This window comes from Cryptomeria japonica, chromosome 4 (genome assembly GCF_030272615.1).
Source record: "Cryptomeria japonica chromosome 4, Sugi_1.0, whole genome shotgun sequence".
In the NCBI taxonomy this organism is placed as follows: domain Eukaryota; kingdom Viridiplantae; phylum Streptophyta; class Pinopsida; order Cupressales; family Cupressaceae; genus Cryptomeria; species Cryptomeria japonica.
This window is the reverse complement of record NC_081408.1, coordinates 253,355,319-253,379,647: the sequence shown is the minus strand read 5'-3', so window position 1 is coordinate 253,379,647 and position 24,329 is coordinate 253,355,319. Positions and strand designations below refer to the sequence as shown.

General features: G+C 37.3%; 1 protein-coding gene across 1 annotated transcript in view; it reads right to left on the bottom strand.

The window, feature by feature from the left end:
• Window positions 1-440: 440 nt before the first annotated feature.
• Window positions 441-24,329, bottom strand: part of LOC131065547 (aldehyde dehydrogenase 22A1) — a 148,603-nt gene continuing 124,714 nt past the window's right edge. The window contains exons 11-14 of the mRNA XM_058000081.2: window positions 13,347-13,574; window positions 13,028-13,219; window positions 1,206-1,349; window positions 441-1,089 (exon numbers count right to left, since the gene is read on the bottom strand). Of these exons, the coding sequence (XP_057856064.2) occupies window positions 934-1,089; window positions 1,206-1,349; window positions 13,028-13,219; window positions 13,347-13,574 (720 nt within the window). The 3' untranslated portion in view covers window positions 441-933. The remainder of the gene's footprint in view (window positions 1,090-1,205; window positions 1,350-13,027; window positions 13,220-13,346; window positions 13,575-24,329) is intronic.

Genomic DNA, 24,329 nt, shown 5'->3' with positions numbered 1-24,329 from the left:
CACTTTAAGAAAGAAATAAAGAATACTCAAATCTTGTTTCCCTTTGAAAAGCTGTAATTGGCAAGCATACAGTTTTTGCTCCCATGCGCATTTACCACTACAGAATGAGCATAAATCAATGGGCTCTTAAGTGCACAGACTTAACACAATCACAAGAACATTTCCTGAAACCTGACAAGAAAGCATCAAGCATTATCTACCCAGGCAACAAACATTTCTCTTTTAATTTTTGTTTCCCTTGCATCTAGCTTCTCCCGGAGGTATTAATCCTAGGAAACAAATGTTCTTGCAATTTTCTTTACTTCAACTTCAAAGAAAGTTCAATTACAACTCATTTGCCTAAATTTCTTATACATATCCTGATTAGATAACAGAAATGTATGTTGAATGTAGCACTGAAAAATGCATTGAAACAAAACTGTGCTTCAAGATCTTCCCAGTTGAATAACCTGAGCCACGATCTCCCAATATATTGATTTTGACATGCACAAAATGGAATCAGTTTATAAAGCCCTTGTAAAAAGTAATGTCACCAACTTTAGTTTGGCTCTGGTATTCCATGACACCATTCATTTTTTACAATTACAAGTTCTCATTTCTGTTCATCACGAATAGCGTTCAGTCTCTATAATGCTACTTCAAAGGGAATGAATACTCCTCTTAGAAAAAATAATCCCTTGCATTAAAAACTCGTTATATTTCTATTGTCTTCGATCAAACATGAGCATAACATTCAGTATTTAGACCATTACTTTGAAGTGAAAGAACACCTCTTGGGAGAACCAATCCCTTCGTGAAACAACTCCTAGTAACTGAATCTTTTACACATTTTTAAAAGATGGTAGCAAACCAACAGTATTGAAGCACTCCTAGAAATTGTTTTTCAACAAAATTCGACCAACAGCACAAATGTTCCGTTACTCTATAACTACTTTATAGATTCTTTGCAGTTGTTGCAACTGGAATATTTGGTTCAGTTAAAAATTTGATCACATTGGTCAGTCCTCTAAGCCTGTCCCAAATGCTTAAACCATATAGTAATTCAACAAGAGCCTCCTGAAACTCGAAAGCATTTTCTGCAACAGGATACTAAAATAATAAAAATAGTCAGCATAATCAAACAATACCAGTAAGATAAATAAAACTAAAAATGCAAAGCACTGAAGAAGGAATTTGTTTTAGATTCCAAAACTGATTGCATATACCTGCAGTGGCTTTGGAATCTTGGTCTTAATGTATGGCCACCACCTATCCTCCACAACTGATTTTGCGAGACAACATGCACGAAGACCTTCAACCCCAGCAAACCTTCCAAATCCACTGTTCTTTACTCCACCAAATGGCAAAGACTATAATACCATGCAGAATGGTGAAATTTGTCAAATGATTTTTTTTTTCAGATTATTGACCTATGCTAATATTGATGCATGCACCATATTCTGCTTCAACTTCCATAATTACTAAAATGTAAATCTGACGAGTTTGCAAGAAGAATAAAAAATCAGATAATTTTAACATCCATCACAGCTGCAGAGTAAACAGCTTCTATCATTAATCAATGCACTTACTATAAAACCAGACTTTTATTTCATAGATATATTGTGTGGCATAAAGGACATATCAATCTGGACTACAGCAATGAATGATGCAAGCAAATTGGTTATAGCCACCATGCAAGTTTGATCCTGTTTTTCTCAGCAGTAAGCTTAGTGCATAAGCTTCAAAAAGAAAGTTTAGATAAAGTTCTGGGATTTTTTCCCTGGTCATCTCTGATATCCAAATATTTCTGGGGAAATTGAAAAGACAATGAAAGCTACTAGTACTCTTTAGAAATATAGCACCTTTAGACACTTTTCTGTAGCATCTTTTTAACTATGGATGCATATGGCTAAATGTTTTAGCATATTTAAAATCCTGTCACAAATAACTTCGAAAAGCATGCTTGAGAGCACGGTTTTTATAACTGCTAGAATTATATTGTTCAATATTTTCATACAAAAAAATAGGTGTTGTTATTTAACTTTAACATGGTTCACATCCTGTGTTTACAGATTACTTTGCCCTCATAAACTTCATACCATAAAAAAGTTATAGCTCAATACAAATTAAGCAGAAACTAATACCACACCCAAGCAAAATTCCTCATCTACCTCTGAACCCATTTGCTCACTATCTCTGTTTACCTATACATCTATGGGTGACAACTAATGCTTGGTGTCGATTCTATCCCTATCAACTTGAATAACTCTTGCTAGAAAGCACTCATGAAGCATGCATCCCTATTGCTGAGTACAAAGTATCCGTGCAGTCGAAAGATCTTTTGAAGAAAAGATCTCCTACCTATGGAGCTTTGAACTCACTAGGAATGGGAAGCGTGCAAACTTTGTCAAATGATCCACAACCAATCGTATTCTCCCACTCCCTCAACTTGAAGCAAGCCTATGATGAAGTCCATTGAGAAGGATTCCCCTTTTTGTCGAGGAAAAGGAGCTGAAGAAGTCCTGGGAATGCGGTTTCATGTTTCATCCTTTGACAAACTTCACATTCTCACGTGTTGTAAGCCATCATCTTTAAGGCCCTTCCATGGGCATCTTCTCCAAACCTGTTTAAACTTTAAAGTCTTGAAAAATCTGGTATAACCAGCAAGTGAAGAATTGTTTACTGCTACAATAGTTTTCTGTTTCAGCTTGGCTTCTAGTACCACCAAAATTCTGTCCTTTTACAAAATAATACCATGCTTCACTTGGTATCTCTCATCCTGTTTGAGGCAGCAATAGTACCCTCAATCAGCCCTGCAGGTAGCGGGTCTTTGGCATACTAAGCCAACAACTCCTTCCAATCAAATTCTGCTTATGTAATAGTTGATAGTTCATGTCTCCTAGAAAATGCATCAGTGACACTATGGTTATTTATCTCAACATATTTGATGCCAAAATCATGGGCCTGCAATCTGCTTAAGCATTTTTGCTACATGTCATTGAAGTCACACTGTAATAAGAAAACTCTCAAGTTGTAGACTATACAAATTACAATCTATAAACTAGATATTGTCTAAATTTAGCCAATGTATGCATGACTGCCAACATTTCTTTATCAGATATAGAGAAATTATGCTCCATCTCTATCATTTTTTTACTCTCAAATGATATGGATTGTCCTTTTTGCATGACACCCTCTAGACCTTCTAAGCATCACAGTATACCACAAAGGCTAATGAAAATTCAGGTATTTCAAGAATGGAAGCAGTGCAGAACACCACCTTTAATTGGTCAAACACCCCTTATGTCGTTGTGCACCAATGGAAGGCACCTTTCTTGGTCAAGTTCATCAAGGGTGAGGTTATTTGTGAGAATCCTTTGATGAATCTATTGTAGTAGCCAAAGACCCACAAATCATCATGATTGTGTCATTGTCCTCAGAGTAATCCATTCCTATAAAGGTTGCACCTTAGTTGGATTGATCTATACAACTGCCCTAGGGATTATGTCTTAGGGGTTGTAGACTCACATTTGCTTTCCTTGGCAAAGGTCTGCTACGGTAGAATAACCAGCATTGTATCTAGGTGTTTTATGTGTTTCTCTCATTTCTGGTTGTAAATTAGAATGTAATCAAAGAATACCAACATGAATTTCCAAAAATAAGGTCTGAAAATTTCATTCATCGCCAATTGAAAGGTGGCTAGCACTTTGGTGAGCCTGAAAGACATCACCAAACACTTTAAGTGCCAAAATGGCCAACGAAAGGCAGTCTTCAATGTCTTTGTTTTTAACCCTTATTTGGTCATACCCATACCGCAAATCAATTTTGGTGAAATATGCTTGCTACATTGTGTAACCCATCAATATAAGGTATTCGATATTTATTCTTGATGGTTGTCTTATTCAAAACCATGTAATCTATACACATCCTCATCATTTCGTGTTTCTTCACCAATACCACTAAAGATGCAAATGGACTTAGGTTGGTTCTAATGTGTCCCAATTATAGAAGCTCATCTATAGTCTTATCACATCCTTGAAAACACAAGGATGCTGATAAGATAAGGAGTCACAATAACAAGTCTTGTCCTACTCTCCAACTCAATAGTGGAAGTTCTAGAGGCATGTCCCCAAACACAAGTATATTTTCCTAATAAAACTTGGATATCTTAAAGATATCCATCCTCCCTTGAGTCCATGGTACCTACAAGTAACCCCTTAATGGTGAACAAGTTGCCATCCAACAGTCAACTCATCTAGTCTCCTCTCAAAAACCTCTATTTAATGAGGTGAAACTTGTTCTATTGGTGCATCCATAGCATTGATACTTTTCCATTGTCCATGTTCCATAAAGTTGAGTCATCATTTGGCAGTTCCACGTGATCTCTCCAAGTAAATGTAGCCATTAGATGCCCAAAACCTTGTGAGCTCCCCCAAACAGAATGACATAAAAGTCATGGGTGATGGTATGTCCATCTAGCATCAACTATAACTCATAGACAACCTACTTCCAAACCAAATAATAACCATCTACTACTGTAAGATCTCAAATGGAATATTTTACAATATCATTTCTTCCACAAGTCTACTTAAGTCCTCAAGGGCTTGCTAGAATGATGTAATCTTTAAGAAAAAAACTAATGAATTTAATGAACAACTAATGATGATACTATTTGGCTCCAAGCTTCTATATAGAATGATTGTCCTTGAATCACTTATCATAAAAATTGGCATTATTTGAAAGGATATTTAATGAGCCACTCAAAGACGTGTCTTCAAAACATTAAAATTCACTACCAATTTGGATTGTTTAGTTGACCCTAAATACAACCAAAAATTGCTACAAATTCATCGCAATATATTGTTAGTCAATGAATTTTGCCACTGAAAATATCCATCATTTTTCTCTCAAATTTGTTGCATAATATTTGCAATTATAACTAGACTATCACTAATTTATGCTACTACAAATACAGTATGCTCTTTGGATAGCAAAACAATTTAATTAAATTGGCTCTCTAATAACCGCCTCCAATATCAAATAAATTCAAACAATATGAATTAGTGCTCCTAGAGGACGCGTCCCTTGCCCTGGTACCCCTGTCCCCTGTAGAAGACATTTCAAGGACTTGGGGATGCCTAGGAAACGTCCTCCCACCCCTTCCCCTTTCATTGCCAAAAAATAGGGGTCATTTTGGAAATGTGCCAAAATGGTATAGAATAATGCAAAAGAGAACAACTGAAAAGAACTCAAGTAATTAAGGCTAGCCAACATAGGTGCTTGCTTAAAGGTTTCTATGATTCCTAGGAATGGCTCAATTGGTTCTTGACCCCATCAAATAACTTGTCCTTTCTTGAGTGTTTCAGAGATGGTCTTAGTTTTCTCAACAAAGTTTGGGATAAATCTCCTCACAAATTTATCTACTTGAAAAAAATTGAATTCCCTTGATAGTTTTGGTTGAGAATAAGGTTAACATTTTTAAGTCTTTTAGGGTATATTATAACTCACTCCTTGAAAACAATCTACCAAAGTAATTTTCCCTCCTCAATGCCAAACATGCATTATATACCCTTGAGATGAAGAATGGTGAATTTAATGGCCTCATCCTTCATCATGGGTCTCAATCAGTGTTACAAAACTCAAAATCGGCAAGCTGATTCTGGATTCAGACTTGAACTTGGCACCTAGACTTGGCAAAAGCTTAAAGATTTGAAAAACCCAAGAAATTCAATTTTTTTTAAGGATTTAAAACTTGTTTCATGCACACTTTAAGCTAGTTTGATCACTACACAAGTATACATCGAACACATAAGTATAAATGTAAATTTTAGTTGAAGGAAATAACACATTTAGATATATAAACATTGTCACGTGTCTAAAAAACTTGTGGAATCTGAAATCCGTGGCATCAAAAGTTTCAAAAAAATATCAAAACAAAACCTACAAGTCTATGGCTCAAAGAAGCCTGCATCACTCGACCCTCCTGCATGAGTGTCTAAGAGATGATGTTGCAGCCATCATATCTGTCTTTGTTTCAATGACACCCACACCAACATTTAAGTTGTCTTTCTCATGCCTTATCCTCCTCTATCATGGCTATTACCTTTGCCTCTCTATCCACTTGGTCAACCTAATCGAGGTCTTCATCCCTAAAAATAGGATCCTAAACCTCAACAATCCAATCAAATTGTAGATCAACCTCCTCTAGTGTGATTGGGGATAAATCAGTGCACAAAATGTCTATGGTGAAGGCGAAGGTCGTGATGAACTTAGATTATATCATTCAGCCTCTGCACTGACAATATATCGTGCTCCTTTGAGTGTGTGTGCTCAAACATGCTCCAATTGCACTCACAACCAAAAGAATTGCATGGTTGGTTCAATAATCAAACTGAAATATTCAAAAGATTTTGTACCTTAGCACCAAATCTTTCCCACCAAACATCTAACATGAGAAAAAGAAAAAAATCAATCTCATTACTCAATTTTAAGTTTCAATATTTAATAAAAATATAGAAAGAAGAAATAGATTTTTACCTAGTTGCAATGTCAACCGAGTTGCCTTGCATATATTTCGAGCAAAGAGATCTCCTTCTACAAGTCTAAAGATCTCAATCTCAGTGACTATTTGTGCTCCAACACCAAAATTAGGCACCATACACTCTATGACTATGTAGCGCCCACTCAAAACCTCCTCATTCGCCTTTAAATCAGAGCAGAAATGGGATGTTGGATTGAGAAAATAATTAGCTGAATGGGGCTTGTGACACTGGGGTGCCACCACCTATCAATAATTTCCCAAATGAGGTGATACTTATCCTCAACTCTTGCAAAAATGGATTTAATGGCCTCCTTGGCCCTATCCATGCCCTCATATATATAGCCCATTACAAGCTTCTCCCCATCAACAACTCATAGAACATCCAAAGGCTCTGTAAACTGTATTTATTGTGAAACATAAATTAAAAATCAATGCATTTTAGGAAGTACAATCACATGAGGAAGAAACAAGAAAATTTAGCAATGTTCTATTTCTTCTATCCATCCAACCATTAGTCATGATGGTGCAACCCTCCTTCCTACATATCACTCGCTGCCCTCCATTGTGGCTTTCACATCAACCACCTTTTGTGACAAAACGGAGCCCTTTATCTCCTCATCATTAGGGACTTTGAACCCCGCCCTACAAACAGTAATGGCATCAGCCATGTTTTGCTAATAAGAGAACCCAACACATGTCACAAATAATTAAATAAAATAGTATTATAAAGTCGACACACCTCTAACTATAAAAATTCAAGAGACAAAGAATCAAGCTATATATTTTAAAACAAATTTAAAAAATAATTACCTGGCTGCGTGGACAATAGAACCAAAAGTCTCCAATTGCAAAGTTTTTAGTTGCATCCTATTTATCTTTGCCATATATTGCATACTCGGACTTCGAGAGTACTCAGCAAACCCAAATTTTTTAACTCGGCAACTTAAAAAGTACTAAAATTTCTTGCAAAAACACTCTTTTTTGCAAAATTCAATTACAAAATATAATATATATAAATAAATAGACAATATTAAAAAATAATTAAAACAATTTTAAATGTAATATATATATATACAAAAAATAAAAAATTAATGGGTTTGAGGGGTAGCAATAATGACCTACACAACGTGTTAGATCAGGGAGTGTGGGAGAATGTTTCATTCCCCTACAGGCAAGAAGTGGGGGTTCAGGGGCTATGTCCCCAAAAAAAAAAATTAGAAAAATGAAAAAAGAGAGTGGAGTAAAATAATATTTGCATTGGGTGAAATGATGCTTTTGGGGGAACCCAGACCGAAGTGAACCGGGTGCCCTACAACTTAGATATTAAATATATATGCATTATTTATTTTGATTTTTAAACAATACTAAATCCTAAACCATTATACATACATTTAAACAATATTAAAATTAAAACAATATACAATCAAAATATTGAAATATGTTAAAAATTAAGTTTTAAAGAATATTGAACGATACTCTGTAGTAATATACAATCAATTCATGAAAAATCGAATGATTACTCGTTTTGAAAGAAAAAAGGCTTGCAACGATTATGGACAATCAGAAATTAATGGCAAAGGTGGGTTTCCAACGAGTTTTCCCCAAAAATTAGGTGGGTTTTCTACCAATTTAAACGAGTTAATGGCGATCTTTTGCAGGTTCTAGGCACAAGTTAACTCACAAGTTGCTCGCTGGGTGAAAAACCTGCAAACACTGAAATACTCAGCAAGTACTCACCAAGTATGTAAACCTTGATATTTGTTCCAACCCATACTTCAAGTGACACTAATGTTAACATTGTTATTTCCACTATCACTAGCATTACTAACACCTGAAGATGGATGAAATGGAAGAATGGAGGTAGACTGTCCACTTCCACCAATGGCTACCATCTCCTTTTTAATTATTTTTACTGCTCAAAGGTTTCTAATTGAACTTGCACTTCACACATAGCCTCACAAGGTACTTTTGTGCATGGATTAGAATCATGGACTGGTATATTTGCAGGATGGTATTTTAATTTGTTAATGCCTCCCTCATGAATGGTTGTTTTGCAATGAAAAACAAGTTACTTCTTTCTACTGCCCAAGGGTAATAATAGCATCTTTCCAACAAGGGTACCTTCTAACTCGAGTTCGAGACACTGTGACAAAGACAATTTATGAATCTCACAAATGTTGCAATGACATAAATAGAAAAAAAAAATTATGAATTAAAGTTATAAATTAATATAAAAAAATCTAGAGTTTACAACAATAAAATTATAAAAAACACCTAGGGTTTGTTCAGAAAAAATATGTTTTTTTATCCAATAAAACAAAATAGAAAAAAGAAAGAAGAAATGTAAAATAAAAATGATTTTTTTGTTAAAAAAACAAAAGAACCCTTCAAAATACAAACTTCCTCTTAAACCTTGCTTGAAATCAATAGTGAGCTCTTCCCAATCCTTTGTAGACTCCTCTAGATGCACCAAAAGTAGTTACAAACCTGCCCAAATGTGATTCAACCATTTATTTTTACTCAATCTCCTTGTGTTTTCCTCCTCCTTTGGCTTGAAAATAAAATGAAGTTGCTTGTAGGGTGTACGAGGCAAATATAAGTCAAAAAAATAAGCTTGAGCTGTTTCTTTTAAGTTTATTTTTCACTTTATGCCCAAACAGTAGTGGTTGAGTCTTTGGGTCGAGACTTAGCGAGTCAAGTGAGTCCACCACACTCAACGAGTCTAGTGAGAATCAACTGCCGAGTCTCCCAGGCTTGTCAAGGTGACTCGCCTCAGGCCTCAACAAGTCTTGTAATTGTGGTCCTGATAAAAATGTGTCCAATTTAGGTATCTAGGTAGGTGTGGTACACTTATTAAATCCACCAAAAGTATAAACTCTCAATTTTTCCAACGCATGTTGGAGATCTGTAGGATTTGTTTGTTGTCTTATTCCAACTCTTTGACCACCCCTATTTTTATTCAAGTTCATTAAATTTAGTGACATTGACTCGTTGATCTTAGCTAGGAGTCTATACTCATAATTGGCCACTATTTATCCACAATTGCTTCTTCCATACAGATGAAGTTAGGCTGAAAAGGCCCCGCAGCAAATCCTACAACTGTTCTCTGAGTGTGTTGGTGAATGTTTACCCCTAATAAGCTGCTTCACCATTGTGTGCCCTCAATATGTTGTTATTCTACATAGTGGAAACCAATTGTGCCATCATATCTGCTAACTATTCCTAACCCTATACAAACCCCTCAATCCAAGCATCATCTGCATCCCTGTTATTGTGACCCATTACTTCTTTGTCTTTACCAAGAATCTCCATGTCCTGATGTTCTACAATAATTTCCAGGTTGACCCAGATCCTTCTCCTTTCTTTCTGGTAATATTTGATCTCTCTGTCATTTTCGTGCATGCATTTGGCTTTAAATATTTTCATTAACAATAAATTCCTGCAGTTGGCATAAAATCTGCACTAATACCACTGAAACATTCTTTCTAAAATTTCCAATAAATTTGATATTTTTTGGTTTTCCTAGAAGCCTATTTTTTTCGTTTCCAATTTGCAAAATTTAAGTAAGACTCACTCAAGTTTTTTTGTTTTTTTTATGAATGAAATAGTCATAGTTCAACGTTGCAGTGATTGACTAATATTTTAATAAACCTCAAGTGATACAGTGAAAAAATCTGGTATAAGCTCCACAATACAGGAGTTCCTTATTGGATTGTTGAAATGACTTGGATGTGGCAACTAGTTGCTGATTTAAATCTGCAACTCCTTTATCTCCTACTTGCAATCCCCTTTTGGCACTGAATTAACTTATTTTTTTCATTTCACTAATTCCTCCCTAGATAGTGTTGTAGACCAAGAATACACAACTAATACTTTTTTGTGCTGACACCCCACATCTTTACACCTTTATTTGGATCTGTACTGACTTTAGACTTATGCAATCTCTTTCAAAGATCCTTCTAACAGACCTTCATGGCTCTGTGTCATTGATTGCTTAGTCTTGTGATCTCATTCTTTGGGGTTTGAATTGCTTTTCAAGAATAGGAATCTGGCATCTAGACTATTCTGTCTTGTTTTGCACGTCACCCTTAAGCTGGCAATTGGAGACCTGTCTTTTATTGACTTTCCTTACAACCTTGAAAGCGGTGGCTGGTGTTGGGGTAATGCACCTAATATAAAAACAGATTTAAAACTTTCCACCTACTCTGATTCCCATGTAGCCCTCCTTGCTGTTGACCAGTGATGACCTCTTGTAGAGCTATGATTACCTATTATAACTACAGTGATTCACTTTGAAGACTTTGGAATTTTAATTTTCTAAAATCTTCCATGCCCCTTCCTGATGCGTACTAAAATACCATGCAAGTGAGATAAATAATTTAAACTTTGAATTGGCTCCTTTAGCAGGTGTATGATGGCCACCACACTATAATTCACTCCTTGGCAACGACAGAAATGGTACAGCTGGGTGTTGTGGTCGGCAAACTAATATAAAACCTGATTTATTTTGAAAATTCAATAGAAACATTTTTTGTTTTTTATTTTCTGATCTAAAACTTGTAAAGCCCGATTTGACCTCCGAATGAAGCCAATGAATGAATCAAAATATTTTCATCCTCCAATTCTTGATAATCTGAGAGGGTTTTTGTCCTCCAAGAAAATGTTGAGCCAAAACCCTGCACAAGGGTTTCTAAAAATTAACCATGATAGAATGAATAATTTTTCCAATATTTTCTTTTTTATGCTTTTTCCCTCCAACCATAAAAATTACTTTTTATTTTATTTTTGAGTATTCATCCCTTTTTCACTTTATAATTTTATTTTTCTTTTTGACCCCATTTCATAATAATAATGTCATTTTCCAAAGCTATAACTTACGGTAACTTTTGGATAACTTAAAAAATCATTTTAAAAATTATTTTTATATTATTCCCCTACAAGTCTTCCCTTCAACCTACGGGTAATAAAAATTAGTTTCAGGTCCTCCAATTTGATTCAATTCGAAAAGGACAACATTACACTCTTACCTGGATTTGGCCCCATTTTTTTAAGATATTGAATCCAAATGTATTTGATGTGGTTCCATGTCTATAGTAAATGTGAATACAAGCAATTATGGTATTCAAGAAGGGAGTGGTGTAGCCTTCAACTTTGTTCTACTTACTTCTACGATAATAACCTATCAATCCTTTCACTATGCATCTTCCTGTGGGTGAGATGACCACTCCATTGATAGTCCTTGAACACACCCTTTGTTTGACATCATTTTTTATTGTACACTAGTTCTTTCTCCATTCAATATACAGTTCTTGAAAAAGCTTGACTATTTTTATCATTTTATTGATAAAATCGACTCCTACTCTATTTTGTTCAGACTTTAGATGACAGCATACAAATACTAAGACGTTCTCGGTAACAAAACCAAAATATTAGCCATAATCTACTTATGTGCAATAAACCAATAGTTAAGCACTTAGACTACATACATGCTGGCATATATATGTCTCACCCAAAGCACGTAGAGTCCACTGCACATCACTTTTTAGATGCAAATTGTTATGCTAAACCATACTCAAAATTTAAACATCTTTGTATTGATCAAGGATATTCACATAAGTATGCTCTGCATCTTTCAATACACTATACATCTCTGCATCTCTTCTATCCCTATCCTTTGCTTTACAACTACAGAGGTATATCTTATGCATGATTATCTATAAATATTCAAATGCATGCTCAAAAAGTCATGCATTCCTATCCATAGCTAGGTGCTATGTATGGCACAAATTCAAATTGCTACAATCTAGTACGAACATCACCATTCCATCTAATTAATTTGTATTATGTTCTTATATTTAAAAGCTTTTTTGGTGCGTCCGGGCATTCATGTTCTTTCCGATAATTGAGAAGTTTATATTTGTTTAACCATGGCCATGTGTCAATAATATAAGAGGCCTCAAAGCCATTGGCTAGAGAATGTAAGTTACACGAACACATTAGCCAATAGCTAATGGTTGGCTAATGGCCCTTGAACAATATAAAAAATTGGTAAAGTAACATTAATATAAAGTTTTTCTCTATAAAATATAATACACAATATCAAGCACAATGTTGAACACTTTGTGCTAGGGATATGGATTTAGACTTGTTCTAGTGGGAACTTATTATCCATGAGAAGGAAATAAAACAGGAAAATTTATTATATGCAATCTTTGTGCTGCTGTTTCAGACATCTTTAAGAGATAAGAGTACCTTTGTACTGTGTTATATCTCCCAATATGGGAAAAACTAGTACTCTACACAATAATTAAAGTCAAGACAGGTTTTACATGCTCTAAAAAATTGCTACACAGGATTCATGCAACAAATAAATCATATTACGTGCCTATCAATTTTACCTTTTTTTCTGAAGATAAAGGTGGCAATAACTCAGAAAGGATTCTAGCAAAGAGAATACGTGTAAAAGGAACGCATAACACCAGAATCAAGGCTAGCAAGATAAAACACCTGGCACATATAGTTTGAAGCAAAGTCATTGATTGCAGAAAATCCACAATATATCCTCGATGCTATTGCTCTTGCTCGGCGCTGACTTCCAGAAAATACAGCACAACCAAGACCAAAGTTTGTATCATTAGCCAATGATATGGCCTCCTCATCAGAGCTGAACTTCATAATTGCAATTATTGGCCCAAATATCTGATCCATAAAAGGATAAGGCTTTCTCAGGGACCTTGTAAAAAAAACAGACAGAGCTTGGCCTTTCTGAGAGTCTCAGAAAAATAATCAATAAAATATTAAAAAGAATGCTGTACAAACAAATTACCTCTTCTTGCATAAGCCGCATTGAATGATTCACATTAAGTAAAACCGTAGGTGGGTAGAATTGACCCACTACGTCACTTCCCAAACTTCCAAAAAACAACTTTCCTCTAACTGCTATCTCAGCACCTTTATCCAAAGCATCATTTACAAGAAGTTGGAGTCTATCGGCATGCTCTGGTAAACAGATTGCTCCCATATCATACCTTGCAGTTCCAACTAAAGGAGGCCCCTGTTTTTAAAACCAAGAGCAGAAAGCATTTTTTGTGAAAGGGAAATTCCCCCAAACAGCATAAGTACATAATTAGGTACACTGAGTTCAAGGTTTGATAAGACATACATGACTATCCTATTTTTCAATGAAATTAAGTTTTGATGTCTTAAAACGTGATACATGTAGTAGAGATTTATGTGAATCAAAATTGCAAAGATACATAGATAATCATGGCAAAATTGTAATTACTGAGTGTAATTTCAAGCACTTTTTTTTCAGAATCTACAAAAGAGAAGCATCCAGATGTTGAAAAAAAGAGTGATAAACCTTGTTTTCAGCACTTTTCTTTCTTGCCAGAAACAAAGTCTTAATTCAAAATGGCCTTCTGCTTCTTTTCTAAGCTAGAATATTTTTAATTAATATAAGATACAGCCTGAGATGAGCTTTAACATACATAAATGACATTCAAAAATGGTGTTTAGTTAACCTTACCAATTATCATCTGTACTTGTTATGTAACCTGCTAATTATAGGCAGAACAGGATTCACTTATATAGATAAAATTGAAATGTAAAACAGAAGCTTTAGATTGCCATCTACACTTTATATTAGCAGCATAAATGGAACAGTTAAGTTCAAGATTAAAAAAATTAAGGACAACTTGTTCAGAATAGAGACAGTCAAATCTTTGTTCTTGCTGTGGACTTGTGTCTCCATCCAGTAGTCCTCTCATTACTGTAGCTGCTCCTTCCAAAACCACTTGATTTGAACAACTTGGCTGCCGAGATGCCCAAACTATTTTTTTAAATCCTTCATATGTTGCAATACAGCAATATGCTCTAGTGCAAGATGTCAACTTGGTCTCCAAGAGGGTTGTGCCACAATTTTAGGCAATCTTGCTGCAGGATGGTCCTCAGAATATCGTTTCAGTGCAGTAACAAAACTCCTGTAACGTAAAGCTCAACATGATACTCATTCCAGTCATTTTGGGAGAAAAATATTTGAAAATTTCAGCTGCAGCCTTGTAGATATTTAGCCTTGACCAGCTTGAGTTTGGATCTGGAATTACGTTACCCAGGTTAATTGGCAAGTAGTTTAAACACACTTTCCTTTCTTCCTTGGTATTTGTTTCCCCATTGCCTTTATAATAACACATTCTATAGCAGAGCTTGAGTTTGGATCTGGAATTACGTTACCCAGGTTAATTGGCAAGTAGTTTAAACACACTTTCCTTTCTTCCTTGGTATTTGTTTCCCCATTGCCTTTATAATAACACATTCTATAGCAGAGGGGTGTGTGCCCTTCAGGTCTATGTTTCTATTGAAGCCACTCAGTTGTGGCTCTAATCTTATGCTTTCTCTATTATTTCCCTAATTTTTTTATTTCTGCTTTCATTTAGTAATTTTTTCAGCTTTTTGCTGACAATATCGTGCTTCCAACTCATTTTTCACACCAATTGAAGAGATATTAGATGTTCTTGCTTGATTCTATGAGCTTTGCACACTTGTGCTATTTTTCAGATTTTTCTAAGGTCATGAAAGCTTATGCCAACTTGGTGATTCAACTTATGGGTCCAGTCATGGACTTGAGGCCTGACACCTACTGACTATTTAGTAGTATACACTTATAGATACAATTTTCCTTGAACATTACAGAATTTTATGAAACAGGGATGGCTACAGGGAAGGGAGAATAGATGAAGAAATCATTTTATGAAAAATATGATGAAAGAGATCAAGGAAACACCAAAATACTATTACAATTAAATCAATAAATGTGTGTGAGATAAAAATTAAAATTAAAAATTGCAAGGCTTATGAATGAATTTTTTTTTTGAAAAATTTATAAACATTTAAAATGACATGCACAGCACATTGATATTGAAATGCAATGCATGAAAGGCCAAGAGAATAAGATAATAAATTGTTTTAAGAGCTCTAAATCCAGATCACATCAGAGATTTTTAGCCTCCAAGGATCCTGGAGAAATGGATCTACTTCAAACAAATAGAGAATGCCAGGAGAAATCTGAATAATTAAACTCCAAAACAATTTTATGTGTTAATGCTACTTTATCTAGCTTTTACATTGTTAAAAATGGTTGAATAATCTTTTAGTCTTTCAGCAAAAACCGATGCATCTAGTAACTTCTCTATTTTGAAACTTACATTTGTAACAAGAAAATTGCAATTGCAAATCAGGCAATGCTATAGAGATGCTTAGCACAAGCTACTAACATGGGGTACTCTTTCCAATTTCAATTAACCAATAAAGACTCTGTACACGATGCACAAAAACATTGTAACCCTTATTGTTTTCAGAAGCTTTTTTCATTCACCATGACCTTTATTGTTTTCTCTTGTTTCTAGTAACATTTTGGGTTTTGGTAAATAGTTTATCTGCTAAAAACACACAAGTTTTCATTAAAAAACAGCAATGTACATGAGTATTAGTATTTTTCATTACTTCTTTTCACTCTCTTCAACCATTTTTAGATGCCAGCATTAGTGTCACAATGTTTGGAGATGTCCCCATAGGCCTCCAAGATAAGGACACATTTTCAAGAGGATAGACAAGTTACAGGAATTAGGGTATGAGTTTTTGGGCAACTATGCCCATTATTCTGACTTGTCACTCATTTCATTTCACACATTAAATGTTTGGTATATGTTCAGATCAGTGGTGGTGTCTAGGTGTTTGAGGCCAAGACTTTGGAGGTCGCAGTAGAGAAGGTGAGATTGATTGTGGAGAACTTGGCCCCCAAGGGTATGAAGGTCAAATAAGAGTTCAGATTGGGAGTGCACCCCCATCAGGATTAGGGGCTCAAGGCTCTCAATCTCAGACCACTGGATCACCTAGAGCACCTTCAGCACTATCTAGATCAGGTCAGTAGTATTAGCAGGGACAGATCATCACAGGCCCCTCAGAGCAGGCAAGGTTCTAGGGGACGTACTCCTCCCAAGCATTATGGGAAAGGATGATCTACAGATCCTAATTACAGTCATCCTCCACGGAGTGGCCAGTATAGCTCGAGCAGAGGCAGTTTCCATCAGTCTTGTGCTCCTTCACTAGGACCGTGGATTTGGTAGAGGATGTTACACTTATGGCCAGCATGGTCACATATCTGTACATTGTCCTCAGAGATAAGTTTCAAGTAGTCACAGATCAATGGCTTTAGAGCCTATAGTGGGTGATGCTAGGACGTCTTATAGGGTATTTGTGGCTATTGATAGCCATTAGGCTAAGCATTAGGGCATAGTGGTTGAGTCATCATGTGCGTTGAGTGGGATCCATACTTCCATTCTATTTGATTATGTGCTTCAGATTCTTTTATATCCCTATTCCTTGTGGAGTGTTGTGGGCTTGTGGTGGTGAGGTGGGATGATAGTTGGCTATTGCTGCTAAGGTGGTTGCAGACTCCCTAGTTCATGGTTGTGTGTAGGATTTAGGCACCGTAACCACCACCATTGACATACACATTCTACCTTTGGGGTCCTAAGGGATTGTCTTGGGTGTGGATTGGTTAGAAGCTCATAAAGCTTGCACTGATTGCCGACATAAGTCGATTAAGTGCTTGGATGATTTTGGTGAACGAGTAGAGCTTGTGGGGGTCCAAAGACCCATATTCCTTCATATGATCTTGGCTAAGCAATTGAAGTGGAGCATGCGGCAAGGTTGTCAATAATTTGCTATCTCAGTGTGTAACCTTGCTGAGGGTGATTGTTGAGTGATATCTCTTGATAATCATCCTATTCTTCAAGAGTTTGTAGATGTGTTTCCAAGTGGGATATAGACATTCACATTGATCATATTCTTGGAGTAGAGCCCATATCTAGGGCACCATATTGCAAGACCACTTAGGAGCTTAGTGAGCTTCGTTTGCAATTGGAGTTGTTGGAGAAGGGAAATATCATCCTACTGTTTCCACTTGGGGAGCACCAATTATCTTCATTAAGAAGGACAAATCTCTTTGCTTTTGCATAGATTACCGACAATTGAATAAAGTGACGATGAAGAACTAATATCCCTTGCCAATGATACATGATTTGTTTGATCAAATGAGGGGAGCTAGAGTCAATGTACCATCAACTTCGCATTCATGAGGTTGACATTCACCAAACGACATTTCATACTCATTATGGGCACTATGAGTTCGCAATGGTTTCATTTGGGTTGACTAATGATCCATATGTTTTCATGAGTTTGATGAATGGAGTGTTTCATACCTGCCTTGACTAGTTCGTCCTTGTCTTCTTAGATAAAATTTTGGTCTATTCGAGGGTAGTGGAAAATGATGTCCACTTGCATCAAGTTTGCAGTGTCTTTGTGACCATCAACTTTATGGTAACTTGGCCAAGTGTGAGTTCTTTCAAACCGAGGTGAGATATTTGGGCCACATTATCTCTAGAAAGGGTATCTCAATAGATCCCACTAAGATTCTAGCTATTTTGGATTGGCCAACATCGAGGAATGTCTTTGAGGTTCATAGTTTCATGGGCTTGGCAGTCTATTACGTCATTTTGTGAGAGACTTTTCTAGGTTAGCTCATCCTATCACTTCCCTTCAAGAGAAAGGGAAGAAGTTTGTTTGGTTGAAGTAGTGTGAGATAGCATTTCAAGCTCTTAAGGAGCGTTTGACCAATACACCTATCTTGGCAATGCCAGATCGTGTAGGAGATTTTGTTGTTTGTATGGATGCGTCATTGGAGGGTTTCGGGGCAGTTCTCATGCAAAAAGGACGAGTGATTGCATGAGTCCCATAAGCTCAAAGATCATGAGCTGAACTACCCCACTCACAACTTGGAGTCAGCAATTCTTGTCCATGTGCTTGCTTGTTGGAAGCATTTTCTCTTGGGTCATCAGTTTGAGCTTCATAATGATCATTGTAGCTTGCAATACATCTTTACTCAGCTGAATATGAATGCCCAATAGCATCCTTGGATGGAGTTTCTATGTGAGTGTAGCGTCCTAAAATTGCGACACTTGCAATTTCGACTGCATTTCGGTCTTCACGATGGCGACGCAACACGCAACCTGAATGGAGACCCCGAAACCTGATTACGACACTGAAAACTGCATTTTTCAAGCACCCTGGCCTGAACCTCCTTGCACCCTGCTGTCCCGGGAGGTGGGACCAGAGCGCCCAGCGCCCTGGTCCTTCAGGACCAGGGCGCCCTGGTCCCTGGGTCCTATTTTGGGCTCGGTCTCCTTTGGACTTCGGGTCTTTTTGTTTGCAATTTGGAAAATAAACTTTCCTGGTCGGCCTAAGGTCGGGAAAATCAGTCTATCAGCCCTAAATGACAAGTATATAAACTACATTTTCCTCTTTCATTCGACATGATGGAAAAGGCGTGGAAACTATACTCAAGCATTCAAGCATTCAAGCATTCCTTCAAGCAATTAATCATTTCAAGTCTCCATTCAAGGCTAAGTGTTGCATTCAAGACAAGGATTCAACCATTGAAGAGGAGATCACATACTACATGCTACATACAACATACAAACATACAACAAACAACAACATCTAAACCTTCGCACATAAGGATACAAACATCCTTAGAACAAGGTATTAGTACTTGTTTTACAGTCATTTACATTTACAGCTCTTGCTCATTTCTTGGTTAATTCCAAAACCGGGGTTTGACCTAAAGGCAAACCCCTAATCCCTAACCCCCCAATCGTCTTCACTTTTCTGTGTGTAGGTTGCAGGTACGCAGCTGAAATTGAAGATCTGGAATCCTTGTGCAGAGACGAACAGATCCCCCTTCGTTTCGCGGATTTTTCGGAGGACCGTGGCGCCGGGCGCCATCGTCCCGACAACTTTTGCTCAAATTTGCAGGACAGCGCCGTATCGACATTTTACTGCTAATTCCAAGTCCGCAGCTTCATACTGTATTCCTATCTCAGTTTATAAGCGAATCTTTCTCACTTTCTATGCATTCCTAGCTTAATTCCTCTATGCACATTCTTTACAAAAGAGGGTAGCCTTGCTGTCTTAACCCTTGAAACTCATTTAGCATCCAATCTTGCATTGCGTGGGATTGGATCTTGTGGGTTTCAACCCCTCTTTTGAATGTAAAGTCTCTTCCCTAAGTGAAAACCATCAACCCTAGCGAATCTCCCTTCTCTCTCCTTGGAGTTGGAAGAGGGGAGAGCAACTAGGGTTCGATCGCGATTTTCCGCTTTACAATGAGTATAACTTTTGATGTTCACTATGTCAAAGGCAAGGACAATGTTGTCGTAGATGCCTTGACTAGGAGGCACAAGATTTCAATTCTGACCCTTGGTGTAGATTTGTAGAGCCTTATCCTTGAGGCACTTCCTAGTAATACTTGGTATGAGGAGGTCAGGGCGAAAATTAAGTCCAAGAGAGCATCTTGGTCATATCTATGTTCCAATTTTTGGTGATCTTCATTCCCTGATTTTGTCCAAGGCACATCACCCTCCTTATTCAAAGCATCCTAGCGTCAAGAAGATGCATGTCGATCTTAGACAGTTGTATCATTGGGTAGGGATGAGGTGCGATGTTGCCAATTTTTGGCTAGATGCATACAATGTCAAAGGGTGAAGGCCAAACATCAACATCCAACAAGTCTCTTGTAGCCACAAGCCATTCCCGAGTGGAAATGGGATACGATATCTCTTGAGTTCATTATTGGGCTACCTATGTCTTCTCATCATCATGATGCTATTATGGTTACACTAGAGAAGTTGTCAAAGGTGGCTCACTTCTCCCCCATGAGGTGTTTGTATACCGTTGCAGTTGCAGCATGTGTGTTTATGGAGGACTCAGGAAATTGTGCGCTTGCACAGAGTACCTCACAAGATCATCTCAAATCAAGACCTAGTGTTCACATCCATGTTGTGGACCTCTTTGTAGCATTCTTTGGGAGCCCAGCTTAATTTCAATTCTACATACCACCTCGAGATCAACAATCAGACAAAGAGAGTTAATCAAGTTCTTGAGTATATGCTTCATATGTATGTCATGGACTAGCAGTTGACGTGGGAGGATTATTGGTACCTGCTAGAGTTTTCCTATGACAATGTATGATAGTTATCTTGGCATGTCTCCTTTTCAAGCCTTGTATGGTTGATCATGTCGTACACCATTGAGTTGGGATTGTTTGGAGGATCAAGTTGTCTTGGGCCTTGAGATGCTTCAGGACATGGAACAATAAGTAGTTCGAATTAGAGAGCATATGGCTATAGCCCAGGATTAGCAGAAATATGTTGATGCCTGTAGGTTGAATCGATACTTTTTAGTGGATGATCGTGTGTTTGTGAGAGTACGCCCACAAAACAACCTCATACACTTTGAGAAAGGCTCTATAGTTGGCACCACGTTTTGTTGGACCTTTTGAGATCCTTGAGAGGATTGGTCCCATTACCTACAGCCTTGCCTTGCCACCTAGCTATTTTCATGGCAAGGTTTTGCGTGGTGCCATCCCTTCGTGCACACATGATGACACTCCCTAGCTTGCACTCTAGCATCTAAATCCTAATGTAGATTGAGTAGTACCTAGCAAACATTTTACTTATTCCTATCTAGCACGATGGGGTGGACCTACAAGTTCCACATGGTTAGGTGGCATGTATAACCACCATTGGGGAGCAGAGATCGTGGCTTCAAAATCAGCATTGATCTCTCTCTCTCTCTCTCTCTCTCTCTCTCAAGTTCTTTCCAATTCTTGCAATGTAAGCCTATGGATGTTTGATTCAAGGCAATATAATGATGTAAATCGTATATTGAACCTTCTCCAAGAAGGATATTGTAATCATATGATAATGATATAAATCAGTGTATTTTTGTGTGTTGGTGTTGGTACCAAGAACAGGATATCATGCATTCTTTCCTCATATTGCAATGTTGCATCATGGTTGAGTATAGGAATCTTTCTTTGGGTTTAAGATGAGCTTATTGAAGTCATGAGTCATCTTGGAAGCTGTTGTAATCCCCTCATGAGGTTGTCATGACGTCTTCTAGAATTTTGAGTCGTTTAGTGTCGTTCTGAGCTCATTCAAGACATCTTGTAAAGTCTTGTAAGTGTTTTGGTGTCATAGTTGTTAATTCTTGCGTGTTTTAGCTTAGGGTAGGAGTTTAAAGTGTTGGTGAGGTGGATATCTCCCTCCTCATCCTCTCCTTCGTGTATCAGTGGTTCCTAGTACCCAAGGAGTTGTTTGCACACTTCATCCTCAAGTCCCTTTTGGCATTTTTGTGTTCCTTGGGTGTTTCCAACACCTTTAATCTATTCCAACGCATACGTGATGTGCAGGTGATCGCACCTTCGGTTCACTCATTGGCCAAGACAGATGTGTGGCTAGAGGACAATGCAAGTGTAGATTACTAGGAACACTAGCGCCCAAATTGGACACTAGTGCACCCAGATGATAGTAGCACACCTAGAATACTCCAATGCAGCACACTGGTGTCTTGGCGCGCTTGTGTCCTGATTGAGCACCCTAATCCTCTATTGGTGTCAGCTGGTTGAAATTTTGTAATCAGAGGATGTTTACAAAATGTGCTTTTCAGCCACAATGTGATGAGATTGAATCTCTCCTCACAAAGGGGAGGCTACCTTCTTATTGCAATTTAAAAATAAGTATCTAACCTCTATCTTACAAGACACTAATTTCAGCAATAATAACTGATATAAATTTTAGCCAAACAAAAGAATGACTAAAAGATGTACCAGAAAATCTACAATAACTAAGACACTTCGTAAGCCCAAAGTCTTGTGTGGTTCCTATTATCACAAAAGCTTGCACCCTTCCTGAGCTATCCACTCAGCAACCTTGTGAAACATGAAAACAACCCCGAAGTGTGGGACCTTGCGCAAGGGGGTTGAATCTCCAGAGAAGGCCGACTTCCTTCTCAATCCAAGTGCAGGTGTTGAACCAACTCAACACTCCAAATCTTACTTCTAAACCTATCCTAACAGCTTGCAAAGGAAAAGGGAAGAGAGAAATGCTTAAAATGAAAGGAGGTGATGCACCAAGATAAGAGATGTTTCTCTCCCCACCCGAAATAGCACAAAGAATCAACTGAAATACCCAGGAGATACACAAACTTCAGTTGCATGAATGACCTCAGCACACATATGGAAGTTAGAACTTGTTGAATGTCAAGAGGGGAGAAAGTTTCCCACAAGTCACACCCAAAAACAGGTTAACACAACATATATGTAAAAGAAAGCCACAAACATGCACTTATAATGAAGGTAAGAACACATACACAACATTCATAAGTTGAAGTAAGATAAGAATGATGATTTCAATTCATTATAAGGCCAATGGCCAAACTTAAAGTTGCAAAAATGCAAGATAAATACAAGTCTTTAAGAGAAGTGAAAGAGCATAGAATAGCTCAAGCCAGCAAGGAGAGAACCCTTTACAATGAGGCATAACAGCCTTATATAGAAAATTGGTCGCATAGGAGAGACCATTGGTCAAGGGAGAGAAGCCTTGACCCTTGTGTGCATAGGGAAATGTCAGTCAAGGAATGCAGGGAAGTGCATGCACTTGACACTGTGTACATGCAAGCAACCTAGCCATACCCTGAAAATGCAATCCCATGAAGAAAGGTACTTCTAGGTGGATTGATTGACATTCAAAGTCAGAGCATGCAAGCATGACATAAGTAACCACAAATAAGCATGGCCCTGTACTTCTCTTGATGGAAATCCTACAAAAATCATTAAATGCGCCCCTGTAGCTCCACAAAAGGTGTACAAGTCGCAAGAGTTGTTTGAGTGTTGATCACGCCATCTGGAAGTGTTGCAAGCCGGAAGGAAGTTGAGAAGACTTCGGAAACACAGGTTACCAAAGTTGGGAAGACTTAGGCTTGGGATTTCGAGATTCTGGGGTTCCAGAGTTCCGGGGTTGAGGACTTAGGAACTTGGGAACCTGGGGGTTCCGGAGTTCCGGGGTTGAGGACTTAGGAACTTGGGAACCTAAGGGTTCCGGGGTTGAGGACTTAGGAACTTGGGAACCTGGGGGTTGCGGAGTTTCAACAAGACAACACTTCATACTTCATGATTCCATTGTTTTCTCTTTGATCAACTGAGGCAGCACTAGTCCGTAGAGCATATCTCTTATCGATTCTCACTGATGGACCAAGGGTGTCATAAAATGACAACAGTTCCTCAACTGATTCTTGAAACAAAATTGCAATATATAGACAACACAAAGTCTCTTTTGCATATATCACAACTTTTACTACTCTAAAGAGATAACCATATGTAGCACAACATCTCCACCTTGTTATCAACCACTGAAAAATAGCTCTAGATAGAACACTATAGCTCAAAGTCTACAATATTATACCCTTTATACTCCTTAGTCTAACAACCTCATACGCTACACAATTCAATCTTTAAAGATAACATGACAAGAATGACATAAGAACAATCTCACCATAAAATAAAATGAATCTGAGACAAAGATTGGTAAACAACTCTACTTCTTTATTGATTGAATTTTCAGATTTCACTTGAAAGCACAAAGTCCTAGAAAGCTCTACAATCCGGTAGAGTTTCAATGCATTAGCCAAAAAGATCCTCTTTACAAAGAAACCCCACATTTATAGAGGAGAGCTTATGAGCAAAAAGAGGGAAAGTTGCAACTAACTTTGAATTATTCAATAGCATAGTCCTATTTGACTTTGACTTGTGCTATTGTTACATGCAATTACAATTTTACAAATTACATGTAAAATGTCATAAACAAATTACATAATACATAATTGAATATATGAAAATAAACTAAGTGTCCAG